At 35.8% G+C, this 21,820-nt stretch overlaps 1 protein-coding gene across 1 annotated transcript in view; it reads left to right on the forward strand.

Annotated features, from left to right (window-relative positions):
* Positions 1 to 21,121, forward strand: part of GBE1 (1,4-alpha-glucan branching enzyme 1) — a 275,246-nt gene extending 254,125 nt beyond the window's left edge. Inside the window, exons 15-16 of the mRNA XM_021070783.1 lie at positions 10,064 to 10,181; positions 20,352 to 21,121. Of these exons, the coding sequence (XP_020926442.1) occupies positions 10,064 to 10,181; positions 20,352 to 20,408 (175 nt within the window). The 3' untranslated portion in view covers positions 20,409 to 21,121. The remainder of the gene's footprint in view (positions 1 to 10,063; positions 10,182 to 20,351) is intronic.

Consider the following 21,820-nt stretch of genomic DNA (forward strand, 5'->3'; position numbering starts at 1 on the left):
GGGGACTAAAAATCCCATAGAATGGAAGAAAGAGCATTTTACAAAGAGGTGAAAAAAGGAGTTCACTGTCCTCAGTTTCCTGATATGCTTGTGATCTTACCTGAGTGGTAGAACTTAGGGTATACACAATAATCCCTTATGAGTTTATAGCACGGGAACTCCATTGTGTTTTAGCCACATACAATAGACACAGCCTTGAAAAAGATTTAGGGAGATGAACTTCCCACTAGTTTATCTTTGAAGCATGTAATTGTATACATTTCCTTTTCTTGCCTTAATAATTTCAAATGTAGGAGATTTTTCCTGGTAGTATTTTGTTTGTTGACTGATTCAGGTGACTTACCTAAGGGACACATAGAATTGTCTTACTGGGTTTGATTAACTCTCTTACAACCATAATAGTCCCATCACTTTGGAATTTTAATATTGGATAGTCTAATAAATAAAGCTCAACATTTGTGAAATAACTATGAAAATAAATGTCTACATAGAATTTAATTCAAAATGTGCCAGAATTTTCCCTCATTTCAATGACATAAATCATGTTTTACTATGAGAGCCAAAACATTTGTTGATTTTGTTCTGAATTGTATAGAAATGCAGTTTGTAAAAGTAACTTAGTAGCATTACTCTCACCTTGTGTAACTCTTTTCCACACCAACCTAGTAAGATTAAACCAATATGATTGCCTTAAAGATGATTATAAGGAGTTCCTGTTGTGGCGCAGTGGAAATGAATCTGACTAGCATCCATGAGGATGTGAGTTTGATCCCTGGCCTCGCTCAGTGGGTTAGGGAAGCTGCATTGCCGTGAGCTGTGGTGTAGATCTCAGATGTGGCTCGGATCCCGTGTTGCTGTGGCTGTGGTGCACAGCTATAGCTCCAATTCAACCCTTGGGCTGGGAATTTCTATGTGTTGCAGATGAGGCCCTAAAAAGAAAAGAAAAAAAGATGATTATATTAGAGATTTATTATACCCTTGGAAAATGTATGTATTAGCAACAACATGAGTATGTGTATGTGTGTTTGTATGTTTAAAGCTCTCTCACTCATTCTTTTCGGTGCCTGTGGGGGAAATGTTTACTTTGAATCTTTTCCCTCACGGCCTAGGTAAAGTGTTAACAGGAATGGGTTATGTGCCCAGAAGTGCTCAGGAATTAACAGGAGTGGTGATGCCTATCTGTGCGCACACACACACATACACGCACACTCCTGAAAGCTTCGCTTGACAGTTTCTTATGGAAAGCTAGCTCAGCCCCCTATCTATTATCTTTCTGAAGCACTGAATAAACCCAGAAGTATTAGATTTTCTACTTGGTCTTAAAACATTAAAAGAGAGAGAAATATTTATTAACTGTGTATTACTCCTAACAAGTTTTGACTTCAGATATAGAGAAAGGATATTTCTGCTACCATGACTAAAAGAATTAGCTTTCAAATGTATTTTATTTTATTTTATTGTCTTTTTTTTTTTAAGGCCACACCCGCAGCATATGGAGGTTCCCAGGCTAGGGATAGAATCAGAGCTGTAGCTGCCAGCCTACATCACAGCCACAGCAACATCAGATCCAAGCCACGTCCATGACCTACGCCACAGCTCATGGCAACGCTGGATCCTTAACCCACTGAGCAAGGCCGGGGATCGGACCCACATCCTCATGGATGCTAATTGGGTTCGTTAACCACTGAGCCACAATGGGAACTCCTTCAAATGTATTTTAATGTTCATTTACTTTGCAGACTTTATCTGGCAGATGGTAGTAGAGTGGTAAGAAAATGTTATACCTAGGTGCCTATCCTGGCCCTGCCAAATTTTATGTGTATGTGTATATATATAATTTTGCACAGGTCACTTAGATATTCTACGTTTAAGTTCAGTCATCTGTATAAAGAAACCTAACCAGTCAAGTTGATAATGCAAGTCTTTGAGTGTATGTCGACTTTAGTAAACATGTAATCATTTATCCACTTCAGCTAAGAATTATATAAAATGTCTATCTCCATGGCTCATACCAGTCAGAGTTATTCAGTTGAGCATTAATTGTTTCAAGCTGACATGCATTTGTTTAGCTATTGTGACTTCTCCAAAAAGAAGGAAAAGACGACCTTTTAAAATGTCCAAGTAAAACTTTATAGATAATGAAATGGGATTTGTTAGAATTTATATGGTACAGATCTGAAATGTTAACTCTATAAAATGAGGGGAAATCAGGGTTGGGTTTTTTTTTTATGGCTACAATAGTGTTAAATTATTTCTTAAAGTTTAGCAAAAGCTTGTTCAGATCAAAACCCAAGGAGGATACTGCAATAGGAAAATACTAAAAAATCCACCCAATAAATATGCTAGGTGTTAATTTAGGCCCTAAATAGAGGGGAGAGGGGTTGCAGAAAGGCAGAACTCCCTTGTAGAGATTGATTTTAATAAAGTACAAGGGAAAACATCATAATTAAATTTACAGGATCATAAAAGTTGATAAGGCTATCATGAAAAACCAGGATACATGCAGAAGAGTGAGAGGAACTGATTACTTTTCAGTTAAGGCCTTCAGAATGGTCTCCTTAATCTTTCCCAGAGGAGTGTTTTCTCCCTAAAAAAACAAAACAAAAATTTAAAAAGCGTGTAATCCTCAATTCAATGTACTGTCCAATTAAATTTAAACATCAATGTTTGAATTTTATAAATAACAGGAAAAATGTTTAGATTCTAGTAAGAACAAAGATATGGGAGAAGGGAACAGAAATAAAGGAAGAAAAGGCCAAGTTGTGTGTAAAAGGTAAGAGAGTAAATTGACCCACTTTTTTTTTTTTTTTTTTTTTTTTTTTTTGTCATTTCTTGGGCCGCTCCTGCGGCATATGGAGATTCCCAGGCTAGGGGTCAAAACAGAGCCGTGGCCACAGGCCTACACCAGAGCCACAGCAATGCGGGATCCAAGCCGATTCTGCAACCTACACCACAGCTCACGGCAACACCAGATCCTTAATCCACTGAGCAAGGCCAGGATCTAACCTGCAACCTCATGGTTCCTAGTCGGATTCGTTAACCACTGAGCCATGACGGGAACTCCCACTTTTACATTTTTTATCACTTGAAACAGCAGTTTAAATGGTCCAAGGTCTATAACAATAATATAAACAGCCGCGAATAATCTGAGCATTTTTCTTAAGCATTTTTTTTTTTTTTTTGGTCTTTTTGTCCTTTTTAGGGCTGCACCCTCGGCATATGGAAGTTCCCAGGCTAGGAAACTAATTGGAGCTACAGCTGCTGGCCTACACTACAGCCACAGCAACACCAGATCCGATCCATGTCTGCAACCTACACCACAGCTCACGGCAATGCTAGATCCTTAACCCACTGAGCGAGGCCAGGGATTGAACCAGCAACCTCATGGTTCAGGTCAGATTCGTTTCAGCTGCACCAGGACAGGAACTCCTTGAGCATTTTACACAGCACTTGTACTGTGTTAAGCACCCAATGTACATGGCTTCCGTGAATCCTCCCAGCAACCCTTTGATATGTTACCTCCATTTTACCAATGAGAAACAGCCTCAAAGAAATTCAGTAACTTGCTGGAAGGCCCACAGTTGGTATTTGGCAGAACTGGGATTAGAATGTAATTGTTGGACCCCAAACCCCATGGACATACCCACTGTGTTTTACTGTTTGTGGATGCGTTCTCCTTTACTTATTTGTCTGCATGCAGTGGTTTAGATGATGCTTACTTATGCTTGTAATTGTCATTATTTTTCAGGAAACTTTGAAGTTTCCAATTATCTTTTTCCATTTATATATATTGCATTGAATTTCATTGAGGGATATATTAGAGTAAATTTTGGTGAAGGTGTTTTTGTATAGCCCATGTCAAAATTATTTTGAGTTCAAGAGCACAATATGTTTATAAAAAGAGCTACATCTGTGTGGTTGGAACTCATTGTTATGGCAGTGGGGTTAAAAGATGAATAAAAATCTGCTTTTTTTTCTTTTGCAGATCTAGATAATTACCAATGCTTCATCAGATAATTTAATTTATAAGGTTTTGGAGTAATCCTAACGGCATAGAAAACAACGATTTTAGAGGGAGGTTAGGCTAGAAGTGTGGGCATATTTTTTCATTATTTCTCTTTCTTGAATTACTGAGGAACAGTGACATTTTTTAGTTTAAGCTGTATAATCTCTTAAGACAAAGAAGAGTTCCTAATTATGTTAGTCAAAGTATTCTGTAAAGTATTGAGAATAATTTTCCTATTTGCATATAGAATTATGTAGTGCTCAATATTTTATATTATCATTTGATTTGCTATTTACTGATGTGTATCATTAAGCATGCCTAAGAATAAACTAATAATTTGCATGAAAATGCATTTCAAAAAGTGTAGCAATCTATTAATTTATGTAGTAGTTTATATTTGAGCCACTCATCTTTTTTTTTATTGCTATTCTGCATGGTAGTTACTAAGAACATATAGTTTAGTGAACTTGAAGGAACTGAAGTTTATTTTTTAGTCTCAAATCAGAAATCTATTGATGAAATAAGCATACCTAATTATACTAGAAATATTCTTCTATTGTGCACTTAATTAAAACGTGGTTGTCATTTAAACTTTTAATGAAGACAGACATTTGTAGCTCATGCATTGAAGTTGTTGCCTTTAACAAGGACAATAAAATTTCAGTGTGAGTTAAAAAAATGTATCGTCCCCTTAAAGGGAAGTTTCACTTGCCATTCATTATTTTTCAAATATACTTTGCCTACATTCAATGGTTAGTATCTTATTTGTTTTTACATTACTCTGCTTTAATTTCATTTTAGAAATATTATAATATTTGGGGATTTTTTAAAAAATAAAAGTCAGGGAGAGAAAAAAGCTAAATGAATATTGTCTGTTGAAAGTATTACACTCATAAATGTCACATTGCTATCAAATAGTTTTGAACAATAATGAAAATATCAGAACTCATTTCCAGTGATGAATTTTTACATCATTGTATATTCTAGATGACAAAGCTAAAGATAGAAATGCCTAAATCAGACACACACACCCCTACCTCACTCTAACACACATACATATTCATAAAATATACAGCAACATATCACAAGTCCTTGTTACTTCTGTATTTGCAAAGAGCAGAGAGAGCACCTAAAAGTTGTCATTTATAGCTATTTCTGTGGTTCAGGAGAGTAAACAAGGTATAATTTAACTATATTTGTAAAATAAAGGGACAGATCTATTTGAAATGCTATACCACCATACCCTAAGATTTTGTGAATTGGGGCTGGCAATAAAAAGGGGACAATTATGTTAGAATATTGTGGCAAGTTCTGTGCTGGGCAGTTATCTTTAGGCTGTTAAAGACAAAGTTCTTTTTTCTTTTTAGTACCTGTTCTTACTCTATCCGTGTTTGTTCACAGTTCTTTAGAATTTCATACCTAACATTTTCTGCCTTTGATAAAGATTCTCTCTCCTGGGGTCACTTAACTCCCAACAGTTATTTCAGTCATAGTACTATGAGTGGGCTGATTAAAGAATCAGACCTGAAAGTAACATACCCAATTCATGTATTCATAGTGTACTTTTTCTTTTTTCACATTTTAACACATCTTCAATTGGAATAGGTCCTGCAGTGATTGGCATCGTAGTGATATTTTTTCTCTTTATTGGAGGTGTATAAATAATTCATCTTAAAATGGTGGTGTCTTAGATTTAAAGATTCATGGTAACTTACCAGCTTTGCCATCTTTATGATCATCCAGTCACTAGAGAACCCCTTTTATTGTCACTCAATCTGAAACCTCAGGGTTTGTACCTTACAATAAATTTCCTTAGTTTCATCAGCGGGAGTGAAGTGAGTTTAGTGCGGAATGATATAAATGATAGTACTTCTTACATCAAAATCCTTATACTTTGAACAGACACTTTATCAAGTGGCTGAGCAAACACAGCAGCTTTTGAAGTATTTGAAGAGCCATTGAAGTTAAGAGTCTTCATGCCTTCACTGCTCTTTAATCTTATTAGTACAGGTCTTCAGAACATGGCTCTTCCTTGGTTCAAATTTGAGGACATAGATTATAAAATAATGCTTAAAACTTCTTATCTACTTCAACCTGTTGATAGAATATATCAAATACTTAGGAAGCTCTTGAATTTAAAATAAGAAGAAATCATGATATTTTAAAACAACATCCAAATGGATAAGGATCTATTTGATCTCTTTTTTTAAGACAATAAAATCTCCATAAAAAATTCTAAATTCTGTCATTCTTTCCCTGTTGTATTTTCCAAAATTGAGCAAGGCAAATGTTTCACTTCAGTGTTTTGTATCCCCCAACCACATGACTGTATGAACCAGTTGAACAAGAAATTGATCTAGAACCAATGCAATAAACCTCAGATATTCAGACTCCATGTATAATATTAAGAATTACAGTCCTTTAATGCCAACCTTTTAAATTGATTTAGGTTAAACATTTAGGTGGATATCACCTTATCTCCTTTTCTTATTTTCATTCTTCATGTCATGTTCATTCTGGCCTCTTTGTGCTTAGCATCTCAAATTTAGAATTAAACAAGAAACTGCCTATGAAAACACTTTGCCTTATACTTGGCATAAAATAGGGCCCCACTTGTGGAGTGTAGGGTAATTAAATCTACATTTGCCTGGTGTCTACATCCCAGCTCTGCCCCTGAACTTATTGTGTGTTTGGGGGCACAACGATTCTCTCCTTATATCTATTTCCCCAAATTGAGTATCACTTTACTTACCTTTGAGTATCGTCAGTTGCACATCCAAAATCTCATTTGTTTATATATGTCTCTCTATTTGCATTACTTCTATCCATGAACCATTGCTAGATTCCTGGATGATTTTTCTGACTTAGCCTTTCTCTTGTCCATTCTGCTCTACCCTCAACCTTTTTTATTTTATTTGTTTGCTTTTAAGGCCACGCCTGTGTCATATGGAAGCTTCCAGGCTAGGGGTCAAATCAGAGCTGCAGATGCTGGCCTACACTACAAGCACATGTGAGATCCAAGCCTCATCTGTAACCTATACCACTGCTCATGGCAACACTGGAACCTTAACCCACTGAGTGGTGAGGCCATGGAGCAAACCTGTGTCCTCATGGATACTAATTATAATGGGCTGATCCACAGTGGGAACTCCCATGTTAATTTTCCTGATTGTCATAACCTTTCTCACAAAGCTTCAACATTCTCATTCTTAATTATAAATCTTAACCAGTCTAGCCAGGACTTCAAAACCTTTTGTATCTCTGTCAGTCCTACCTTCCCTCCTTGGCTCCACCTCTCATTGCTTATTGCTTTCTGCTCTATTTATAGACATTCATGGGCATTTCTAATCCCCCCTTATGGGCTGTGTAAACTAAAACCATATTTGAATGATTTTTTTCATCTTGCACAGTGCTTTGTATATTGTGTATATTTATTAAGTAAATGAGAAAACAAGGAGAATTTCTTCTAATATAAAAAAATTAGATATATAATTTGACCTTTCTAAGTGAAACAGAATCGTCCTCTTCAATATCAGTATCAAAGATGTATTGAGAACCTATTATGAGAAGGCACTCAGCTAGGTATAGGCAGGTAGCTATGAACAAAGAGATGTTGAGGTTTTGCGATGTCCTTCTAAATTTGCTTTCTCTACTATGAAACTGGACAGCATGTGAAGATGGTAGTTTAAGTATAAATTGGTTGTGAGTTGTATTTTCAGAGACATTCTTTAGTGGAAGACAGGGTTTTAGGGTTTTGTAGGGGTTTTGATACTATGTAGGTCACACATATGTGTGTCTGTATGTGCCCACATGTGCATGAAAGAGAGGGAGTGAGGGGATGCCGTAGTAAGAGAACAGAAAAACAAACCAAAATCCAGTTGCCCGGATAACGTCTTTAAAAATTTTTGTTCTCAACAGTGTTCCTAAAAGAGATTTCCTGATTCTTGAGTAATATGTGGTAGTAATTTATAATTACAAAGCTCTTTCACAATCATTACTTTTAATGTAGTGTTTTAAATTGTTGGAATTTCTGAAGTTTAAGGGTGACCTTTTCTAAAGGAAGTTGTTCCCAGGGTAATATAGACACAAGACTGCATAATTCCAAAAGTGGCCACAGCAGAATTTTTTCTTTAAATTATAGATCAGAGAAATATGTCTAAACTGATGTTTTGAAACTTTATGGCTTTTGTAAGCTTTTTCTTTATAGCGATAAATTATATACATTAAGTGAATAGATTCTAACCATTTTCACTGTGATGATCCCTTTCAATGTCAAAAAGAAATTGGTCCTTATGTAACAATTGTTCTTTCAGTGTCCTTGATTGAGAGTATATACGGGCAAAACACTATAAATTATGCAACTGTTTAAATTAATCTATATTTTATAATTTAGCCCTCAGACAAGGAATATATAGATTCCCAGTCCCTTATAATAACATAATCACCCATTCTGTGAGACCCTTTTAATAACACAACAACCAGTGACTGTCAACCCTCAGGTTGAGAATCACTACTTTTCATGATATACTTTCTTTCTTTAGTCACTGCTACCAAGAATCTATGTTGTTAACCAATGCTTTATAATTGATACTATATTTCAAATGTTTTAAAAAAGATTCTAGGGCATTATTCTTTAAACTCTATTGTACTCTTCTTGCTTTTGTTTAATGTTTTTTGAGAGTCTGTGCAAGTATTTAATGAACTAGGATGAAGAACAAAAGCTAAACTTTTATTTTAGTACTTCCTTTCATCCCACAATGCTTCATTTATTTATCATGTCCCTAATGATTTGTTTTCACTATCAGTGTTTCTCCACTAAATAAATTGGTATGCTCAAATCATTTGCAGCTATACTGAGTGACTTTAGAATGTGCTTGTGCCCAGTAGTCATCTTTTGAACTCAGTCCCTCTCCCCCTCCTTTCCCTTCCCCCTTTCCTTCTCTTTTAAACACATTAACATGATGATCATTAGTCTAAATTTGCATCAGAGCCGGCTGACCTGGATTGAGTGATATGGAGCCACCACTCCCACTGAAAGTTCCTGTGGCAAGTCCATCTGCATCTCTTACCCAAACAGAGGTTCCCTAGGCATGAAAATCATGGCCATAATTTGTTATCCACATGTGATAATTTTGCTAAATAAAAATATATAAACATGTATGAGATTAAATATTTATATACCAGGAAAAGAAAACACAAAACACTTAGACACGCCTGTCTCCCTCCTTAGTCTAGAAGAAACTTCAATTTCTAAGTACCCATGTATAGTTCTTGGTGGATTTTTGTATCAAGTATCATTTCTGGACATCTGAGCATAAATTTGAACATAATAACCATAGCTGTTATTTTGTTATAAATGTGGTAATACTAACATGATAATAGCTCACTGTGAAAAATCAGATATTAAATTGTAGCAGATCACATGATTGCAACAGCAATCCACCTGTGGCATGATGAACAGTGTCTTAAGCTAATCTTATGCATTAATAGCAGCATGTTGCCTGTGACCAAGGGCAGGGAGTAAGCCTGCTTGGTTTTGGACTCTTTTGGACTCTTCAGACCTTTGGTTCACTTCTGTATTCCTCACTTTATCAACCAGGATTTTTCAAGCTGAAATGAATTCAGAGATGAGGAAAAAAGGACACGGCCATATCAAATGTGTAATAATCGAAGGTGATGGATTATGTTTAGTAAGTATTTAGTAGTGTTTGTAGAGGACACATGGAGCTAGCATAGCTACTATTGAATATTTTAAAATTACTGTATTTTGAACTTACTCTTTACGGATTTGAAGAGAAAAGTAGAGTCTTCATTAATAGATACGGATGATCATGATAAGCTGTGATAAAAGGATACCAAGACCAATGAGTGTGTGCACTAGAGAGCCTATAAGCCCCCTTTCAAACATGAGAAACTCTGAAATATTAAAGAAATGAGAACATAGCACAAGTCATCATTTAACAGTGTTCACAATATTCTATTTTAAATACTGTCCCAGACATATTTTATAATGTCTCATTTAACTCCTGAACCGTTGTGATTCCTTAAGAGCTGTACGTTCAAAATTGTGCTAGATTCAGATGCAGCAGAATATGGAGGACACCAGAGACTGGACCACAATACCGACTTCTTCTCTGAACCTTTTGAACATAATAAGCGTCCCTACTCTCTTTTGGTAAGTAAAATTTTTAAGATATTTTAATTACATTTACATTTAATTCTGTATTTTCAAAACAATGTTTTGCTTTTTTTTTTCCCAAGGAAACAACTCCTCAGTAAGTAAGCAACGTAGAAACAAGGCAGGGACTAGGGAAGGGGGTTTGCACTAAAAAAAAAAAAAAAATGTGCAGCGTGATGTGGGACTGAACTGGGTTTTGCAAAAACTATTAATAAAGGCTATTTGGCGAAACTTGAATATTAATATGATTAAAAATTATTTCCCCTAAAATATGAGGAAGGCAGAGTTTATTTTTCTTCCTATTGTGAACATTTCTTTTTTTTAATAATTTCCTCCCTTATGTTCTTGCTTTCTCTGTGATATTTTACATCAAGCACATTTTTACATTATTGGCTATCTAGTGAAGTTTAATTTAAAATACTTTAAAAGAATCTATTTATATACAGTTTTTCTTTCAGAGCGTCATTGAAGACTGAATCCATTCTAGTTATGATAGTCTCTGATTTCCTAGTTATGATTATATTACTGAGGCGAATGTTGTATTATATTAACTAAATTTTACTTTATGATGTTGACACACTGAAAGAATATTGCTTTAAACCACTAAATTTAAATTCTTTTAAAAATGTAGTCTAGGGAGTTCCCTTGTGGCTCAGCAGGTTAAGGATCCAGCATTGTCACCGCAGTGGCTTTGGCTGTGGTGCAGGTTTGATGCCTGCTTCAGGAACTTCCAGATACCCTCAGCATGGCCACAAGAAGGTAGAATAAAATTTTGCCATTTACAACAATATGGATGGACCTGGATGGTATTACTCTTAGTGAAATAAGTCAGAGGAAGACAAATACTGTTTGTTATCACTTATATGTGGAATCTAAAAAATAAAAAATAAATGAATGAATATAACAAGACAGAAACAGTCACAGATACAAAGAACAAACTAGTGGTTATCAGTGGGGAGAGGGAAGAAAGTAGCAGCAAGATAAGGTTAGGGATTAAGAGGTACAAACTACTATATGTAAAATAAATAAGTACAAAGATATATTACACAGTACAGGGAATGTAGCCAATATTTTATAATAACTATAAATAGAGTATAATATATAAAAAATTTGAATCACCGTGTTATACACAATTAATATAATATTGTAAATTAATATAATATTATATATCTCAAAAAGTTTAATGTAGAATTTAGAAACTCCAGATTTGTAGGAATTCTTCATTTAATTTATGGCCAAGTCCACATCTGCATTATATATTGTTTCCTTTTTCTGACTAACCATGTATCTGCCTCTCTTTCTTCCTCTCTTCTATCTCTGTCTGAGATCTGCATATTTTTTTTTGTTGTTGTATAATGAAAGGTCTTGGATTAAGATTTGTTTCACTTACATGAGGCCAGGGTGTATCAAACAAATGTATAGCTTTATCATTACTGTTAATGATGTTATCAGTAATAACAGAATTTACTGTTAAATTCTTTTATTTAAAAAAAATTTAAGTAAAAGTCAAGCATGAGAACCTCTATAGTACCCCTGACTCCTCTGTTTTTCTAGTATATTCTCACCTATGTGTGGTGCCAGCACCTTACTTTGTAAGCTGCTATATTATATATGTCACAGACAGTGGCATAAAATAAATGAAAATAGCAGGGATGAGCAAGACTGAGTTGTTGATTATCAGCTCTGAGAAAAGTCATTGGCCTTATGAGACCTGGGTGTTACCCTAAGTGTATGGGGGGGTGTTGATGATGATGTTGATATGGGTTTAGAGAGAGATATAAATTCATACATATTTTCAAGGGGAGGGCTCAAAGATGCTAGCAGATTTTTCAAAGAATGATTGCTATAGTTTGTCAGAACATCCCATTTGACATGTAAAATAGGATTGATAAAAATAGTTTATGGGGGAGTTCCCGTCGTGGCGCAGTGGTTAACGAATCCGACTAGGAACCATGAGGTTGCGGGTTCGGTCCCTGCCCTTGCTCAGTGGGTTAACGATCCGGCGTTGCCGTGAGCTGTGGTGTAGGTTGCAGACGCGGCTCAGATCCCGCGTTGCTGTGGCTCTGGCGTAGGCCGGTGGCTACAGCTCCGATTCAACCCCTAGCCTGGGAACCTCCATATGCCGTGGGAGCGGCCCAAGAACCAAGAAATAGCAACAACAACAACAACAACAAGACAAAAAAAAAAAAAAAATAGTTTATGGGAGTTCCCGTCGTGGCTCAGCAGTAACCAACCTGACTAGTATCCATGAGAACACAAGTTCGATCCCTGGCCCCACTCAGTGAGTTAAGGATCCAGCATTGCCATGAGCTATGGTGAAGGTCACAGAGGTGGCTCAGATCCCAAAATGGTATGGCTGTGGTGTAGGCTGGCAGCTGAAGCTCAGATTCAAGCCCTGGCCTGGGAACTTACATATGCTGCAGGTATAGCCCTAAAAAAAGCAAAAAAAAAAAGTTTATGAAATGGATACCAAAATTATGTTAAAGTTCTTGAAATACCCAAAAGAGTTAGAGACCCCTGAAGGGTTAGGGAAGGTGATTCTGCTCCTAAGAGAAGACATGGAGAAGCAGCAACCAATTGCCATAAAGCTGAACTTGAACCAGTTAAACTAGATTGAAAAAGGTTTGAAAGTTTCAGACATCTAAAATGTTATACAGTCAACTTTCCTAAAGGTTCATGTATCCCAAGAGGGTTCTGTTGCAGAAGCAAGCCTTGTAAAATAGTGAGGGGGAGGGGACACAAAATGTCATGGCAGGGAATTTGGGGTCAAGTCCCCATTATGCCATTTTACCAGCTATGAGAACTTGAATAATTTGACCTTTGTGTACCTCAGGTTCCAAGTAGGTATGATTGGTAATAGTATCCTGCCTATAGCAAGAGATTCTTAGATGGTATAAACTAATGAATACAGCCAAATGTTTTTGAGACAGCAAAATGCTATTATGCATGTATATAAAAGTTATTGTCATAGCTATTCAGTAATTATTTAGGTATTTTAAGCATGTCAAGACACTAGGTGCTTTGAGGACATTCCCCCAACTTCAGAGAAATTATCATGTTGGGTGAAGGCTAGCAATCTTTGAGGGTAGGCAGAAAATATGCTGACATCATTTCAGATTTTTAAGAGCAAAGATATTTTGTCATAATTAAAACAAGCCAACTAACCAGTGGCAGCCACAGTCAGGAGATTACTTTTCGAGCACTAATTGAATTGATCTTGCAAATATGGACTGTGCAGTTCTGAATTACACATGGAATGGAGACTGTCACATGAGTCTCCATAACAGGTGGAAGAACACAGCGCCTCAGGCACACAAGAAAAGAGAACAGAACTCAACACTGCCTGACATAGAATGCTGGTCCCACTAGGTCAGAAGGTAAAGATAAGCCCTGTCTTCCCAGCAGCAGCATCTTGTTTTCAATGATTATGAGTGCTTTAGGAACGGCTTGTTTTATTTTATTTTATTTTATTATTTCTGTTTAGGGCGACGCCCATGACATATGAAAGTTGTCAGGCTGGGGGTTGAAAATGAGCTGCAGCTGCCAGCCTAGGCCACAGCCACAGCAATGCCAGATCCAGTCCATGACTGTGAGCTACACCACAGCTCACGGCAATCCCGGATCCTTAGCTCACTGACCTGGGCCAGGGAGTGAACCCACTTCCTCATGGATACCACTCAGATTCATTACCACTGAGGCACAGTGGGAACTCTCAGGAATGGCTCATTTTAAATGAATCTTTAGACTCCAGATGAAATGATCACTGGTTTTAATGTAAAAATAAGGGACGCCAGGAAATCAACTCTAATTTAAAAAAAAGGTTTGTGTTTAGGGTGATTTATTAAGCAATATGTGAGTACATAAAATATTCATTATAGTACCCCATGTATTTTTGTCTATGGTATTGTGATTTTTGCAATAATTTATATTAATACAATAAAATAATTTTAAAAAAGAATAAGGGAGCCCAGGTAGACCTGAACATCCAATAAAACAGATTCCTTCTTGCCAGAGTTATCCTTCAAAGAGCCAGTGGAAAAAAAATTGCATTAAACAACAAACCCATTATAAGAATGCCTCATTATAATGAACTCTTTATCAAACTGATCTGTATGTGCTGGGATCCAGTCGGGTTTCTTGAACATGACCCTAAATGCTCTAGGTCTCATTCAGCCACCTTCTGCCTCCCACATGTCTAGAATAAAGAGAGAAGGGGAGACAACCATATAACTTTTTTCTTTTCCATGAAATTTCTGTCCATCATAACTAGTGCATGGTATTTGCTAAAGCTTAATTTGCAAGTTCAATAATCCAAAGGATCTACTGAATAAGTGTCAAATCTGTTTTCAAAGATAGCAACAAGCAGCTCAAAGGAATCTTAAAATAGCCGTAAGCACTGCAGCGTCAGCAGGTTACACCCCAGCCTCATCTCTAAGTGCTCCATCAGTTGAAACTGGGAAGCCAGAGGAGAAGGGCATGTGCACTGCAGTTGAAATGTAGGTGCTATGGTCAGAGTATCTCACAAATGCCAAGAAGCTCTAGGGTAGAACTTTTCCATTCTGCACTAGCAGTTATTGCCAACTCGATTTTAGCATAATGGTTTCTCTATATTTTGGTTCCTGATGTAGGAATTTATATGTTAACCTGTATCTTAAGCAGTGCACAAGGCAGGGGTGCTTTCTTTCTCCTTTCTGATTCATACATTCACATTCCACAGCACAAAAGGGAGAACAGAGATAATTGAACCTGAAATGAATTAGATTCTTTGGCAGTTAGTAACTTAAGCAATCTTAATGGTGAAATGTGAAAAGCAGTAGGTTTAGCATCTATTACTTTACCAATTACTCTCCTTATCTTTAAGAAGTAGATCTGTTTATTCCCATTCTAAAATTGGCAATTCAAAGGTTGACTTGGTTTAAATAGGATGTTTGGCATAGAGCTTTTTTATTGTCCCTCAGTTGTTAGGCATTGAAAATACAAATTAAGTTGGGAAGTGTTTTTTGCTCTACCCAGAATTATGAAAATGTGTAGTTTTTTCCAAAAGAAATCAATCCTGATTCTTAAAGTTTACTCTTTTTCATATTTCTAAATTGAATGAGAGAAGACTATATATTTCTACATAGAAATATTTATTAACATCACTTTCCTCTTAACCCTAATGCAAAATAATGAATTAGAATAAGATTTCTTTTTCTTAGAAAGTATTTTATGAACTAAAGCATGTATGTGAAAAATAAGTCACTTTTATTTTTCAAAATAATTTGTGATTTATTTATGACAAATTGTATAGGTAGACTGTTAAGGGTCTAATGCCCTTTTCATCAAATGATATTATCCCCCCGATTATGTGCTATTGATAAAATGGACAATTTCCAGAAAATTTTAAAGTTTGCCTCTTAGGCATTGTTTTTAATTGAAAGTTAAATTTTCTATTTTCAATTTTTTGACACCCTGTTTTCAAAATTGTATAATTAATCTCTGCAACTCAAAGATTTTGACCCTGGGAGAATATAACACTTTGCCTGGATGACCTAATATAGTAGATCATTGTGTGATCATTTATTTTTTTTTTAGCCATACTATTGATTGACGTAGTGATTACACCATTAAGGTAGTTAAAATAACCGGGTAGATTATCATGCACTTTGGCTCTCTTAATAAATGAATTGGAGTATACTGTGGCTTTCTGATTCTATGTGAAGATTTGACTATAAAGATAGCTAGAAAACATGAAATTCATGGCCCTACAGAATTGCACTGTCCATAAGGTGATCCTAGTTACAAAATATTTAGGGCTTAGTGGCTAATAAATGGACTACCATAGAAAATATGTTTAGCATTTATCATTAGTGATGTGTATACTAAATGGTTTCTATATACATGTATTTAAATATTAGTTGCTTATACAAGCATTATATTTAAGTCTACTTAAATTATGTTCATATTTCTTAAATTATGTTCATATTTCTCTTGCTACATGAATCAAAACTATTTATAGAATTGAGATTTATAATTATAGATCTTATAAATCAAGATTTAAAGAGCCAGTACTTAGCACTAAATTATAGAGTCCTCAAATTGTTCGTGTCTGTAATTGCTCATCATAAGGATTAACTCTGATAATCTTAAATCCTTTAGTGTAACTGGTAGTCATTTCCTAACTACTAAGAACATTGATTTATATACTCAGACCCTAATAAAGAAAAAAACTCCAAATTCCACAAATAACCATGGTTAAGAAAATCAGTTGCCTGGAGAAATTCTCGCATGTTGCCTATATTGCAAGGACTCTAGAACAACATAAACACATTCTAGCAATTAACACTGCAGTGGAAAAAAAATAATTACACAATAGTCCTGTTAATGATATTGTACAATTATCAACTGATGGTTTTTTGAGCAGGTAGTATTAGGAGGTCTCTAAATGTGGCTGGAATTGGTATCATAAAGCTCCTTACATAAAATGGCCAAGATCATTTAGAGACAGTTCTTGGAGCATTTTTTAACCATTAAATGCCCCAATAGGAAACTCATTGCATATATTAAAAACATGAAATTCTTATGTCTTCCTGCTTGTTTTACTCTTAAATGTGTTTAGCTAAAATATCAAAGATCACAGAGAGTAAGATTGTTTCTAAATTATCACGGCACAGTTTATTCATACTTCATTAATAAGATCACAATGCAGTTGTGCCTTAAACAGAGTAGATACTGAAACTGCCTAAGATCCACTAAGAGATTGAGGTGACTTGCCCTGATGTGTACTGTGCCCCACACTACGCAGGGACCTATCATTTTTTGTCATGGGCCTAACTTGTGTGTTTCACTGCTTCTTTCTCAGGAGACCTGGGCTTAGCAGAATCCTTTTATTGACTATAGGACCAAATAGTATCAATGAAATATTCTTTAAGGTAAAGGGGACTGAAATCCTTTTGTCAAGTTTCTGGCACCATTGAAAACTTTAGGTTGGTCTTCATGTTTAGAATGTTCCTAACAGAACAATTCAAAACCATTCTGATTATAACCTGCTGGCCCTGACTAGTTATACCTAGTACCGTGATTCCCCAAACTAAACACATAGAATAGGAATACATGGCAGATTCCTTTGGAAGAGCAGGATCATCGCTTGCTTCATGCCTCTTTTGAGAAAATTTGAGGGGGAACTGATTGAATTTGACAATTGGTTTTTCTTTTATTTCTCTTCATTTGCTTTGGTCTGTGTTGCTTTAGTCTATAGCTTCATTGTAGCAATATGCCATCCTTTGGACTGGATCTGCCTGAACTCTTGGTAATAGTCCTGCTTTGTTCATGGGTACCTCCAGCTTTCTTTTGTAGAACTAGTCTTCTAACATCTTTGCTGTCACAGTCAAGGAGAAAATATTGAAGAGATTATGTTGGCAATTAAATCTTGATGTGGTTGGAGTTCCCATCATGACTCAGCGGTAACAAACCCAACTAGGATCCATAAGACTCGGGTTCAATTCCTGGCCTCCCTCAGTGGGTTAAGGATATGGCATTGCCATGAACTGTGGTGTTGGTTACAGACACGGCTTGGATCCCGTGTCTGTGGCTATGGCTGTGGTGTAGGCTGGTAGCCGTAGCTCCGATCAGACCCCTAGCCTGGGAACCTCCTTATGCCACAGGTCTGGCCCTAAAAAGCAACACATCAATCAATCAATCAATCAATCAATCAATCTTGATGTGGTTTGAAAGCTATATAGTATTAGAAACAATGTATAAATTGTAGGGAAACTTGATTACCGCATTGAAATACACAGTTTCCAACACTTAATAACTACAAGGACATAATATTTATCTTTTGAAAGTACTTGGATTGCACATCAGACCATGAGACATTGAGCAACCCAGTGACCTTTTGCATTTATGAAATTTTTCTCAGATAATGATGATCTTTTCCTAAATCACTCTTACTTTGAATTCAAGGTTAAAAAACTGTTCTCTAATTATTACATTCATAATATAAATTTCTCAGTGTCATTTAAAAAGTGCTTTAATCTTTAATGTTCACAACTAAACAACTGTATTTATATATCTGATTTTAAAGAGTTGCAAGAAACCTTAAGGGAAAACATTTTGTTCATTTGCAGAATTGAGATGCTTTGGATATACGATGGTCTCATTCAATGAAAATCAGCTGTTCTCTTTTTTTTTCCCCTAAATCTCTATTTACTTTGCTTCTTTCATTCCAGTTCTAAACTATAAAAGCATTTTTCTTTTTTTAACCATCAGTCAAATTTTCAATTAAAGATAAAGTGACTGAAATAGTAAAATATTCACAATAAGTCAGAAGTGGAGAGATACTGTCACAATGATGACAGCAATGTATAATAATTTTACTGTCTGCTTTGTTAATAGTAATTAAATCTGTTATTTGTAAAATGGCACATAGATAAGCATCAAGCAGTTCAAATCACTTCTCAACTTTCTAAAATTATTTTAGATGTAAGTGTTTTAAAGAATATCCTATAAAATATGCACATTGATCTCAATTTATTCTTTTATTCATTCTTTTGTTTTCATTTTTTAAGTTTTATTATAGTTGATTTATAATATTGTGATAATTTCTGCTATACAACAAAATGATTAAGTTATACAGGTATACACATCAATTCTCTTTCAGATTCTTTTCCCATTAGGTTATTACAGAATATTGGATTGACTTTCCTGTACTATATAGCAGTTCCCTATTGGCCAGTCATTCCAAATACCACATTGTGCATATGCCAATCCCAAACCCTCAGTCCATCCCTCCCCCAGTGATCTGTCATGCTTTGGTAACCATAAGTTTGTTTTCAAGTCTTTGAGTCTGTTTCTGTTTTGCAAAGTTCACTTGTATACATTTTTTAGATTGCACATATAAGCGATATGATGTTTGTCTTTCCACTAACTTCATTTAGTATGGCAATCTCTAGGTCCATCTATGTTGCTGTAAATGGCATTATTTTATTCTTTTTATGGATGAGTAATATTCCATTGTATATATGTACCACATCTTCTTTATCCATTCCTCTGCTGATGAACATTTAGTTTGCTTCTATGTCTTGTCTATTGCAAATAGTGCTGGTGTGAATATCGGGGTGCATGTATCTTTTTGAATTAGGGTTTTCTCTAGATAGATGCCCAGGAGTGGGATTGCTGGGTCATTCTTTTATTCAGTCATCACTGGCACCTACTGAAGTTAGAAATATGAAGATATATGGCCTCTGCCCTCATAAACCTTGATCATAAACTTGAAAAAAACTACAAATTGTAGTTATGTGTTCAGAAAGAAACAAATACAGTGACGTGATAGAATGAAATAGAGACAGCATCTGACCTACAGTTGTCAGGGAACATGTCTCCTGGAGCTGGTATTTTTCAAAGGCTGAGAGAGAGGAAAATAGCTGGGTGAAAAGTGTTCAGAAAAGAAGGGCAGGCAGGAGCCAGGATTGAAAGGTAGGGAAGGATGCTGTGTGTTCAAGGAAGGAAAAGGCTGGTTGCCACGGCTGGTAGGGTGAAGGTGAGGCTGGTGGGTGGCGGGTGGGGAATGGAAGGACAAGTGAAAAATGGATCTGAGGCAGGAGACTACTTGTTCAAAAAGGTGCTGACTCAGGACTCTGCGTGGGCTGGAGAGTGTAGAATGCATTTTCAGTGCAGAGGCAAGCTTCTTGATTGGTTTAAATTGAAGTGGGGCCTGAAATGCACTTAGGATACTTTTTCTCTTCTCTTTAAGATTTTGTGCTTAAAGTGATAGGAGAAAACAAAAATCAGAACGATAATGAAAGTGTCTTGATATAAGAAATCTTTTGTGTGTTACTTTTATCCCCCCTGAATACAATACCACTGTGAACTGGGGGGCAGCCTTCCTTCACCATCTCTTAGTGCCTAAAGAGTGCAGCAAGTATCATTCATGTCCCCACTATCTGAGGAACATTGAATTTTATAAAGCGTATGGAGCCCTCTAGTGGTAATTGCTTTTACAGGAGTTTTGTCATTGACGCCAGAACCTTTGGAACAATGGAACTGAGTTTCCTCAGAGCCAGTAGAAGTGTAAAGATAACTGCAGTTTAGGCGAAAGTGAGGCCTGTGACACCTCAGCCCCTTTGACAGGATGACATCATGCTCAGAGTTTCTTTTCACGGCACTGACGCGATTGTGTTGACTTAGGTGTACATTCCAAACCGAGTGGCCCTCATCCTTCAGAACGTGGACCCGCCCAACTGAAGAGTCTGATTTCAGCTCCACAAGAGGAAGATGCGCGCTTTGTTTTCCCACACTTATTGTCACAGAGCTTATAATGTGCAAGCTTTTCAAATATATTTGTCTAGGCAAAATGTCAGATGTCTGAATTCAATATTGGCTTTGAAAATGAATGTCAGAGTTTTCTTTAAGGAGTAGAGGGGGTCATAGTTTTGAAATTTTACAGATTCTAGACTATATCTTCAGCCATCTGGACAGCTAGGTGTCTCAAATGAAGTGCCATATATATATATAAAATTATGTGTTTAAATAGTTTGTCTTACTGGCCAATTATGTGATCCTTTAAGTTCAAATTTGAATCATGTGTCATGTTTGATTATTTCTGTTGAATGTATAGTATTTTTTTTAATGGCAGATATTCTATGACTTTATTCTAATGTCTCTTGGTCTAAATAACAGAATGCCAAGACTGTTATTCTCCTTTATCAAATTGTGTTTAGAAATACTGTAATAAGTATATAGTCATAATATAAAACTAAGAATTGTGTCAAAGTTAATATAAAGTCATTGCCTATGAATTCAGCCATGCCTTATTTTGCATAAGTTTTATCTGTGTTCTCTTGTTCACGTACTATCTTGGTAGACGCTAATATCTCCTTTTCTGAGGTTAATTGTAACATTTCACAAGATATCTTTTACTTTCAGTCAATAAAAATAAAGCAAAATTGCAAACTTGCCTTTGCTGATGTTAATTTTGCTGTGATATTATGGGATTTATTAGAGTGAACGTTAAAATGCTTATCTCCACTCTGAGATCTTTCCCACATATGGGCACATTTTCGCAACACTTTCTTTTTTCCTTTAGGTACTATTTTGTAATTGGAATTATACTGACCAACCCAGATATCTAAGCTACTCTCTGGCTCTAAATGTGAGCACTTTTAGAAGCTGAATTAACTATCTCAACTCAGTGAGAAACTCATCATGAAATTTCCCCTTGGTTTAATAGTAGACCACAGGCCTATAATCATTGATATATAATTCATTCATCACTGAGAATTATGATGCACAGATGAGACCTACATATCTGTCACTCTTTTTAAAGATCTGATATTTCCTTTACATTAGTACCAACTGCTTCTTCCGTTTTATTTTATTTTATTTATTTTTGGTTTAATCTGATTATCATGATAATAAGTTGTATGTGGAACACTTCTGTTAAAAATTGGTTCAGTAATGGAAGAGATTAGCAAAAGAGGCTTCGTCATAGCTAAACCTGTATAATAACCATCTTCCTTATAACTCAAGCAGAGTCTTGAATCTAGGTCTGAACTGTGCTATTTGCTTTCACTTCAAAGTAGAGTAATAGTTTGATTTCCTGAAAGGAATGCCAGCTGATTATACACACTAGAAAATACTACAGAAACCTTCTGCGT

The sequence above is a fragment of the Sus scrofa genome, chromosome 13 (assembly GCF_000003025.6).
Source record: "Sus scrofa isolate TJ Tabasco breed Duroc chromosome 13, Sscrofa11.1, whole genome shotgun sequence".
Lineage (NCBI taxonomy): Eukaryota > Metazoa > Chordata > Mammalia > Artiodactyla > Suidae > Sus > Sus scrofa.